The sequence below is a fragment of the Callithrix jacchus genome, chromosome 12, assembly GCF_049354715.1.
Source record: "Callithrix jacchus isolate 240 chromosome 12, calJac240_pri, whole genome shotgun sequence".
NCBI lineage: Eukaryota > Metazoa > Chordata > Mammalia > Primates > Cebidae > Callithrix > Callithrix jacchus.
In genome coordinates, this window is record NC_133513.1 from 5539477 (window position 1) to 5550237 (window position 10761).

General features: G+C 45.1%; 1 protein-coding gene across 1 annotated transcript in view; it reads left to right on the forward strand.

The window, feature by feature from the left end:
• The window catches only part of ZNF174 (zinc finger protein 174), a 32813-nt gene extending 22670 nt beyond the window's left edge, over positions 1-10143 (forward strand). The window contains exon 3 of the mRNA XM_035266744.3: positions 9916-10143. Coding sequence (XP_035122635.1) covers positions 9916-10058 — 143 coding nt within the window. The 3' untranslated portion in view covers positions 10059-10143. The remainder of the gene's footprint in view (positions 1-9915) is intronic.
• Positions 10144-10761: the final 618 nt, after the last annotated feature.

Here is a 10761-nt window from a genome sequence, read left to right on the forward strand (position 1 = left end):
TTTGATAACTTTATCAGATATATGGTTGCAGATATATGGTTTGTTACCCAGGCTGGAGTGCAATGGCGCGATCTCGGCTCACCGCAACCTCCGCCTCCTGAGTTCAGGCAATTCTCCTGCCTCAGCCTCCCGAGTAGCTGGGATTACAGGCATGCACCACCATGCCCAGCTAATTTTTTGTATTTTTAGTAGAGACGGGGTTTCACCATGTTGACCAGGATGGTCTCGATCCCTTGACCTCGTGATCCACCTGCCTCGGCCTCCCAAAGTGCTGGGATTACAGGCGTGAGCCACCGCGCCCAGCTCACCAGTGTTTTGTAATTCGCGTTGTAGAGATCTTTCACCTCCTTGGTTAGCTGTATTCCTAGGTATTTTATTCTTTTTCTTTTTTTTTTTTTTTTTTTTTTTTTTTTGTAGAAAGTGATTTATTTAGAGAGAAACAGGAGAAGGACAGAGAAACATGTAACTCTCACACTGAATGAGAGAATCCAGAAAGATGGAATCCAGGTGAGGAAAGTAGCTTCCACACTGAGTGGAAGGGAATAGAGAGAGACAAGGAGTTTAGGAGGGGAAGACAGGCTTCCACAAGAGAGTGTGGAAGGGGACTCCAGAGGGGAAATCCAGGAGAGGGAAAAACAGCTTCCACGAGCACGAGAGTGTTCGTGGAAGGGGATCCAAGCATGGAGTCCCAGTACTTTATTCTTTTTATGGCGACTGTGAATGGGATTGCCTTCCTGATTCTTGGCTTGGCTGTTGTTGGTACACAAATGCTAGTAGTTTTTGTACATTGTAGCCTGAAACTTTGTTGAAGTTGTTTATCAGCTGAAGGAGCTTTTGGGCCTTAGACTCTGAGGTTTTCTAGATAGAATCATGTCATCTGCAAACAGGGATAGTCTGACTTCTTTTTTTCCTATTTGGATGCCTTTTATTTCTTTCTCTTGACCAACTGCTCTGGCCAGGACTTCCAATACTATGTCGAATAAGAGTGGTAAGATAGGGCATTGTCTTGTGCCAGTTTTCAAATGTAATGCATCCAGTTTTTCCTCATTCAGTATGATGTTGGCTATAGTTTTTTGTTGTTTTTTTTTTTGTAGATGGAGTCTTACACTGTCACCCAAGCTGGAGAGCAATGGTGCAATCTTGGCTCACTGCAACCTCAGCCTCCTGGGCTCAAACGATTCTCCTGCTTCAGCCTCCCCAGTAGCTGGGATTACAGGTGCCCACCACCACGCCCAGCTAATTTTTGTATATATATATATTTTTAATAGAGATGAGGTTTTACAATTTTGGCCAGGCTGGGATGTTGGCTGTTTTACATTTCCTTTAGAAAAATAGTCATTCAAGTTCATTGCCTATTTTAGAATTGGGTTAGTTGGTCAGTTTTGCTATTGAGATGTGTGAGTTCCTTATATATTTGATAACTTTATCAGATATATGGTTTGCAGGTATCTCCTTTTAAACCACAGTCTGCCTTCTCATTTATTGGATCTGATTGTTTCCTTTGCTTTCCAGCAGCTTTATAGTATGATGTATTCCTACTTGTTTCTTTTGTCTGCTTTGCTATTGTTGCCTGAATGCAGTGGGTCACACTTACAATCCCAGCACTTTGGGAGGCTGCAGCAGGCAGATCACCTGAGGTCAGGAGTTTGAGACCAGCCTGGCCAACATGGCAAAATTCCACCTCCTTTAAAAATACAAAAATCAGCTGAGTGCGGTGGCACAAACCTGTAATCCCAGCTACTTGGGAGGCTGAGGCAGGAGAATTGCTTGAGGCTGGGAGGCAGAGATTGCAGTGAGCTGAGATGGCACCACTGCACTCCAGCCTGGGTGACAGAGCAAGACTGTCTCTAAATAAATAAATAAATAAATAAAAATAAGGAAATATTTACTATTGACATTGTGTTAACTATTTTCTGTTACTCTTGTTCTTGTCCTTTTCCTCTTGCTGTCTTCTTTTGTATTTTACTGTTTTTTTGTTTTGTTGGGGTTTTTTTTATTTGTTTTTTGAGATGGGAATCTTGCTTTGTTACCCAGGTTGAAGTGCTGTGAAACGATCTTGGCTCACTGCAACCTTCGCTTCCTGGGTTCAAGCAATTCTCCTGCCTCAGTCTTCTGAGTAGCTGGGATTACAAGTGTGTGCCACCACACCTGGCTGATTTTTGTATTTTTAGTAGAGAAAGGGTTTTGTCATGCTGGACAGGCTCATCTTGAAATCCTGGCCTCAAGTGATTTGCCTGCCTCAGCCTCTCAAAGTGCTGGGATTACAGGCATGAGCCACTGCATCTGGCCATATTTCACTGTTTTTTATATTTATGTTTTTATTCTTTTCTCTTTTTCTTTCTGTAATTCTATAGGTATTTTCTGTGTAGTTACCAAGTGCTTACATAAAGTATCTTAAAGCAGTCTTCTTTAAGCCGGTAACAACTTAACTTCCCTTGCACGTCCTAACTCTGCTTTTCTCTCTCCTTCCCTGGCTTATATGCTATTGATAGCACAATTAACAACTATTCACATTATATCAATTAACATAATATAGTTGTTTTAGTACTTGTCTTTTAACTTTTTTTTTTTTTTTGAGACGGAGTTTCGCTCTTGTTACCCAGGCTGGAGTGCAATGGCGCGATCTCGGCTCACCGCAACCTCTGCCTCCTGGGTTCAGGCAATTCTCCTGCCTCAGCCTCCTGAGTAGCTGGGACTACAGGTGCGCGCCACCATGCCCAGCTAATTTTTTGTAATTTTTAGTAGAGACGGGGTTTCACCATGTTGACCAGGATGGTCTCGATCTGTTGACCTCGTGATCCACCCGCCTTGGCCTCCCAAAGTGCTGGGATTACAGGCGTGAGCCACCGCACCCGGCCTTGTCTTTTAACTTTTATAAGAGAACTAAAATTGATTTACCTACTACTGTTAGAGTAATACAATATTGGTTTTGTCTATATATTTACCTTTGCCAATGAGATTCACACTGGGTGTGCTCATGTTGCTGTCTTCCATACTTTCGTTTTAACCTTAAGAACTCTCTTTAGCATTTCTTGTAAAGCAGGTCTAGTGGCGATAATCTCCCTCAGCTTGGATTTGTTTGAGAATGTATTTCCCCTTCATCTATGAAGGACGGGTTTGTTGGCTATAGCATTCTTGACTGGAATTTTTTCTTTCAGCACTTTGTAACTATCATTCTGCTCCTTTCTGACCTACAAGGTTTAAACAATTTCAGCAAAGTTTCAGGATACAAAGTCAATCTACAAAAATTACTAGCAGGCCGGGCGCTATGGCTCATGCCTGTAATCCCAGCACTTTGGGAGGCCGAGGCAGGTGGATCACGAGGTCAACAGATCGAGACCATCCTGGTCAACATGGTGAAACCCCGTCTCTACTAAAAAATACAAAAAATTAGCTGGGCATGGTGGCGCGTGCCTGTAGTCACAGCTACTCAGGAGGCTGAGGCAGGAGAATTGCCTGAACCCAGGAGGCGGAAATTGCAGTGAGCCGAGATGGCGCCATAGCACTCCAGCCTGGGTAACAAGAGCGAAAAACTCCATCTCAAAAAAAAAAAAAAAAAAATTACTAGCATTCCTATGTATCAACAACAGCCAAGCTGAGAGTCAAATCAGGAAAATCTGTTGATAGTTTTATTAGGAATCCCTTCTAGACAGAAGTTGCTTTTCGCTTGGCTGCTTTCAAGATTCTGTCTCTACCTTTTGACAATTTGATTGTAATGTATGACAGTGTGAGTCTCTCTGGATTCATCTCATTCTCTCTTTTTTTTGAAGCAGAGTCTCACTCTGTCACTCAGGCTGGAGTGCAATGGCACAATCTCAGCTCACTGCAACCTCCACCTCCCAGCTTCAAGACATTCTCCTGCCTCAGCCTCCTGAGTAGCTGGGATTACAGGCGACCCCCACCACGCCCAGATAATTTTTGTATTTTTAGTAGAGATGGGGTTTTACTATGTTGGCCAGGCAGGTCTTAAACTCCTGAACTCAAGTGATCCACCCGCTTTGGCCTCCCAATGTGCTGGCATTACAGGCGTGAGCCACCACTCCTGGCCAGATACATCTTATTTCATGTCACTTGGGCTTCTTGGATCTTGATTTCTATTTCATTTTGCAATTTTGAAAAGTTTTCAGCCACTGTTTGTTTAAATATGCTTTCTGTCCATTTTTCTCTCTCTCTTTGCCTTCTGAAAATTCAGTAATGCATACATTGGTCTACTTCATGGTGTCCCTTAAGCTATCCTCACTTTTTTTTTTTTTTTTTTCAATTTTTGCCCCTCTGATTGATTTCCAGTGACTGGCCTTCAAAGTCACTGACCCTTTCTTCTTTTTTTTTTTTTTGAGACGGAGTTTCACTCTTGTTACCCAGGCTGGAGTGCAATGGCGCGATCTCGGCTCACTGCAACCTCCGCCTCCTGGGTTCAGGCAATTCTCCTGCCTCAGCCTCCCGAGTAGCTGCGATTACAGGCACGCGCCACCATGCCCAGCTAATTTTTTGTATTTGTAGTAGAGACGGGGTTTCACCATGTTGACCAGGATGGTCTAGATCTCTTAACCTCGTGATCCACCCGCCTCGGCCTCCCAAAGTGCTGGGATTACAGGCTTGAGCCACCGCGCCCGGCCGACCCTTTCTTCTACTTGATCTAGTCTGCAGGGGAAACCCTCTAGTGAAGTTTTCAGAAAAGTTATTGCATAATTCATATCCATAACTTTTGTTTGGTATGTTTTTATATGTTCTCTTTTTTCTGAGACAGGGTCTCACTCTGTCACCCAGGCTGAAATGCAATGCTGTGATCACAGCTCACTGTAGCCTTGACATCCCAGGCTCAAGTGATCCTCCCACCTCAGCCTCCAGAAGAGCTGGGACCATAGGTGTATGGCACCATGCCTGGCTAATTTTTAATTTTTTTGTAGAGACAGCGTCTCACTATGTAACCCAGGCTGGTCTTGAACTCCTACGCTCAAGCAATCCTCCCATCTTTGCCTCCCAAAGTGCTGGGATGACAGGTGTGAGCCACCATGCTTGTGCTGTTTTTATATTTTCTGTCTGTTGAAAGTCTCAGTTTGGCCGGGCGTGGTGGCTCATGCCTGTCATCCCAGCACTTTGGGAGGCCGAGGCTGGTGGATCACGAGGTCAAGAGATGGAGACCATCCAGGCCAACACGGTGAAACCCCGCCTCAACTAAAAAGACAAAAATTAGCCAGGCATGGTGGTACATGTCTGTAGTCCCAGCTACTCGGGAGGCTGAGGAAAGGGAATCACTTGAACCCGGGAGGCGGAGGTTGCGGTGAGCCGGGATCACACCACTGCACTGCAGACTGTGCAATAGAGCAAGACTCTGTCAACAGAAGAGAGTCTCCGTTTGTTCACACATCACACTTCTGACCTCAGTGAGCACATTTATGATTACTTTTAATGTTCTTACTTTTTTTTAGATGAGGTTTTGCTCTGTTGCCCAGGATGAAGTGCAATGCACGATCTCGGCTCACTGCAACCTCCACCTTCCAGGTTCAAGTGATTCTCCTGTCTCAGCCTCCCGAGTAGCTGGAATTACAGGTGCCGCCACCACACCCAGCTCATTTTTGTATTTTTAGTAGAGACGAAGTTTCCCATGTTGGCCAGGCTAGTCTCAAACTCCTGACCTCAGGTGATCCACCCACTCAGCCTCCCAAAGTGCTAGGATTACAGTTGTTAGCCACTGCACCTGGCCTATCTTTAATTCTCTAATAGGTAAAATCCTTTACCTGCATTTCATTGGAATTGGTTTCTGGAGATTTACCTTTTTCTTTTGTTTGGAACATATTTTCTATTTATTTATTTATTTATTTATTGACTGTTGATTTTCATGCATTAGATAAGACAAATCCCTTTCCAGGTCTTTTTTTTTTTTTATTTTTTGAGACAGGGTCTTGCTCTGTCACCCAGGCTAGAGTGCAAGATCACAGCTCACTGTAACCTCCGCCTCTTGGTTTCAAGCGATTCTCCTGCCTCAGCCTCCTGAGTAGCTAGGATTACAGGTGCCTGCCACCACATCCAGCTAATTTTTGTATTTTTAGTAGAGATGGAGTTTCACCATGTTGCCCAGGCTGGTCTCAAACTCATGACCTCAGGTGATCCGCCAGCCTGGGCCTCCCAAAGTGCTGGGATTACAGGCGTGAGCCACCCTACCCTGCCCCCTTTCTAAGTCTTAATATCTGATTTTTTGTAGGAGATGAACCTCACCTATCAACCCAACCAGAGGTTCTAGGTGCCTCTCAAACTTCAGTGCTTGTACAAACTGCTCTCTTTATTCTTGCTACCCCCAAGAGATTGGGGTGTACCAAATGCCATCAATGCCCGAAGACTGGTGATATTGAGGCCAGTTCCTGAAATTTAGGTAGAAAAGTCAGGGTGTTATATGTGTTCCAGTTACTTCTGTCCTCAAGGAAAAGCTGGCAACTGGTGTTGATCTCCCACTTGCCCTGCACTAAACTGAGGAGATAATCTGTAGCAAAGACCTGCATTGTGCATTGTCATTCAGAACACACACTCTGAACCCACGGCCTACTGCACGGTTACCCACCTGGGACCTAGTGAATTTCAGCTCCCAACTGTTATCGGGTGGATTGTTCAGAGGCTTGGCTCTGTCTCTAGAGTGAACCTGCAAAAGGAATTTGGGAAGCGACCGCATGGCCATTAAGGCTCTCAAAGGACTACTTATTGCCTGCCCTGTCAGTACCCAGATAGAGGGTAGAGGCCTGACTCATGGACAGCAGCTGGGAAAGTTCAAATATTAGGTGTACAGTCAAACTCCTTCCAGGGGTAAACTCGGAGCTGAGTGTTTTTGCCTGCTCACTTTATACTGAGTTAGGGGAAACAGATGCTAGAAGTGCTCAAACACCCTTTTTTTTTTTTGAGATGGAGTTTCGCTCTTGTTACCCAGGCTGGAGTGCAATGGCGCCATCTCGGCTCACCGCAACCTCCGCCCCCTGGGTTCAGGCAATTCTCCTGCCTCAGCCTCCTGAGTAGCTGGGGTTACAGGCACGCGCCACCGTGTCCAGCTAATTTTTTGTAATTTTTAGTAGAGACAGGGTTTCACCATATTGACCAGGATGGTCTCAATCTGTTGACCTCGTGATCCACCCGCCTCGGCCTCCCAAAGTGCTGGGATTACAGGCTTGAGCCACTGCGCCTGGCCTTCAAACACCCTTTTTAAACCCTTTTCTTCTCTGTAGTCTAGGGAGACTTGTGAATACAGTCTCATTAATTCCCAGAGACAGGTGATTTAGGAGTTGTCTGTTGTGCGGAAGCTATAAAATTTGGGGTACTCCATCCAGGAAGAAGCTAGAAGCCTAGTTTTTTGTTGTTGTTGTTGTTGTTTTATTTTTGAGACAGAATCTCACTTGGTCACCCAGGTGGAAGTGCAGTGGCACGATCTCAGCTCATTGCCACCTCTGCCTCCCAAGTTCAAGCAATTCTCCTGCCTCAGCCTTCCGAGTACCTGAGATTATAAGCACCCCCGAACCATGCCCGGGTAATTTTTTGTATTTTTTAGTAGAGACAGGATTTCACCATGTTGGCTAGGCTTGTCTTGAACTCCTGACCTCAAGTGATCCACCTGCCTCAGCCTCCCAAAGTGCTGGGATTACAGGCATGAGCCACAATGCCTGGCCCCTAGTTTTATCTCTGAATGGAGTAGCAGAAGAGGGGAGAATGCAAGTGAAGTTCCCACATGCCTGTTCACGCTCCTAGAGGTCTATTGTTTACCAGCCCTATCAGCTACTAGATGCAGGCTACTCAGTAGCCTAATGCAGTTGGGAAAATGTACAGACAAATCCCTTTTAGGGAGAAACTGGGAACTGCTTTTTTAAAATTCTTTTTATTTCTTTTTTTTAGAGAAAGGTTCTCACTCTGCCACCTAGTGGCAGTGGCTCCATCATAGCTCACTGCAGCCTTGAATCTTGGGCAGAGGCGGTCATCCTGCCTCAGCTACCTGAGTAGCTGGGACTACAGGCGCATGTCACGACACCTGGCTAATATTTAAGAAAAATTTTTGTAGAGACAGGGTGTTTGTGTGTTTCCCAGGCTGTTCTCAAACTCCTGGCCTCAAGTGATCCTTCTGCCTCAGCCTCTCAAAGCACTGGGATTACAGGCATGAGCCACAGTGTCCAGCCAGAATGGTGTCTTTTTGTCTGCTTGCTCTGCATTGACCCTGGAGGAGGGACAGCCACTGAATGTGCTCACATACCTGTTTAAAATGTCCTCTGACCAGGCATGGTGGCTCACTGTGCATGCCACCAGGCCCAGCTAATTTTTGTGTATTTAGTAGAGATGGGGTTTCACCACATTGGCCAGGATGGTCTTGATCTCTTGACCTTGTATTCAGCCCACCTGGGCCTCCCAAAGTGCTGGGATTATAGGCGTAAGCCACTGCACCCAGCCTTTTTTTTTTTTGAGACAGTTTCACTCTTGTTGCCCAGTCTGGTGTGCAATGGCACGATCTCAGCTCACTGCAATCTCTGCCTCCTGGGTTCAAGCAATTCTTCTAACTCAGACTCCTGAGTAGCTGGGATTACAGGCATGTGCCACCACAGCTGGCTAATTTCTTTTTAGTAGAGATGGCGTTTCTCCATGTTGGTCAGGCTAGTCTCGAACTCTCGACCTCAGGTGATCTGCCTGAGGTCGGGAGTTCGAGACTAGCCTAAAAAACTAAGCTTTCTTAGTTTTTTTCTGAACTGCTTACAGCTTCTTTGGTATATTACTATATCTCCTGCCTACTAGTAACTGACGGCACCAGCGTCTATTCTCCTTTCTTCTCTGTCAGTCTTTAAGCTGAAACCAACACTATAAAAGTGACAGAGCCATGTTAGTTTCATTCAGTGCATAATTTTAAGCATCTATCATGTTCCTGGTCTCTGCCCCCACAGAAACAATGAAATTTTATTAGTTACATAATTACTATTCAATTAAAAGCATAGTAATTGCTGTAAGGAGGATAAAACAAAGGATGTAGAATTGAGGGGGGTGTTCCAAGACAAAGGAAAAGCATGTGCACAATTCTGGAAGAGCTTGGTATGTTCGGTGAATTGAGAGAATGTGTAGTTGGAGAGTGGTGAGAGAAAAAGAACAGCTGAAGTTGATGTGGCAGGGAAGTAATGACTAGGAAGGTCATGTTGAAAATGTCAATGTCCCTAAGGACAACGGGAAGCCAATGAAAGATGTCAAGTTGGATGATGAGATAATCATAATTATCTGGTACCTGGCCCTCTACTTCTACTGTGCAGCAAAGACTGAAAAGATCAACATCTAGTGCCATCTTCCCGCAATTATGCTGGAATTTTCTGCTGAGTTTCAGGGAGCAAGTGATTTCATAATATTTCCTTTATTTCTCTGAGATGGCATCTTGCTCTGTTGCCCATGCTGGAGTGCAGTGGCACGATCTTGGCTCACTGCAACCTCCACCTCCCAGGTTCAAGCAATTTCCTGCCTCAGCCTCCTGAGTAGCTGGGATTACAGGCCCCTGCCACCACACCCGGCTAATTTTTTGTATTTTTAGTAGAGATGGGGTTTCACTATTTGGCCAGGCTGAACTCCTGATCTCGTGATCCACCTGCTTTGGCTGCCCAAAGTGCTGGGATTACAGGTGTGAGCCACTGCGCCTGGCCATAATGCTTATTTTATTAAATGGGATTGTGTTAGCTATGTTGACAGGAAACAAGAGTGATATAAAAGTCATCAGCATGCTATTTCAGGTAACCCAGGTGAATACTGTTGGATAGGATGAGGACAGTAGGGACAGAAACATTCAGGTTTTGGTGATACTTTTGAGGTAGAATCCATGAGACTTGATGATTGAATGGATGTGATGTCTTAAGCCTGTTCTGGATGCTATAAAAAACTACCATAAACTGGGTAGCTTATAAACAGACTTTTTCTTCACAGTTCTAGAGGCTAGGAAGCCCAAGATAAAGGTCGTCAGTCTGGTGAAGGCCATTTCAACGATGGCACTTTCTTGCTGGGTCCTCACAGGCTCAGTCTTGACTTTCTGGGCTCCAGCAATCCTCCTGCTTCAGCCTCCCAAGTAGCTAGGACTACAAGCAACAAGTGACAGCCACTACACCGGGCTAAATAAATTATTTTGTAAAGATGGGGTGTTACAACGTTTCCCAGGCTGGTCTTGAATTCCTGGTTTCAAGCAATCCTTCCATCTTGGCCTCCCAAAGCACCAGGATTACAAACGTAAGCCACCACACCAGGCCTGCAGTCTTTTATGAGAACACTAAACCCAATCATGAGGGCTCTGCCAAAGGCCCCGCCTCCCAATAACATCAATTTAAGTGTTAGAATTCCAACACATGAATTTTTAGGGTACACAAATATTCAAGCTGTAGTAAGAGGAAAGAAGGGGTGTTTGTTGATAGTATGAGCTATTGTATGGATGTGGCCCCACATACTGTAGGCAAACAGGTCAGGGGCTAAAAGCATGAGTTAAGGGCATGTGTTTTGATGCCTGAGAGACATCCAAAGGACGATCTTCTGTAGGCACTTGAATATAGGAATCTGGAGCACATAGAAGAGAAATTGAAGCTAGACCTAAAGTGAGGTCTTTGTAGCCATGAGTGGCTAAGTGCACCCAAGGAGATACCATTTACCGAAAGTAAGCCAAGGGTACATTCCAGCTAACCAGAAGCAGGTTAGAATTTGGCTGCAGACCATGCCAAAAGCCTGAGACTGGTATTGATTGTAAAGAAAAGATACTCTACCCAGCACAAGTGAGAAGTACAAAGT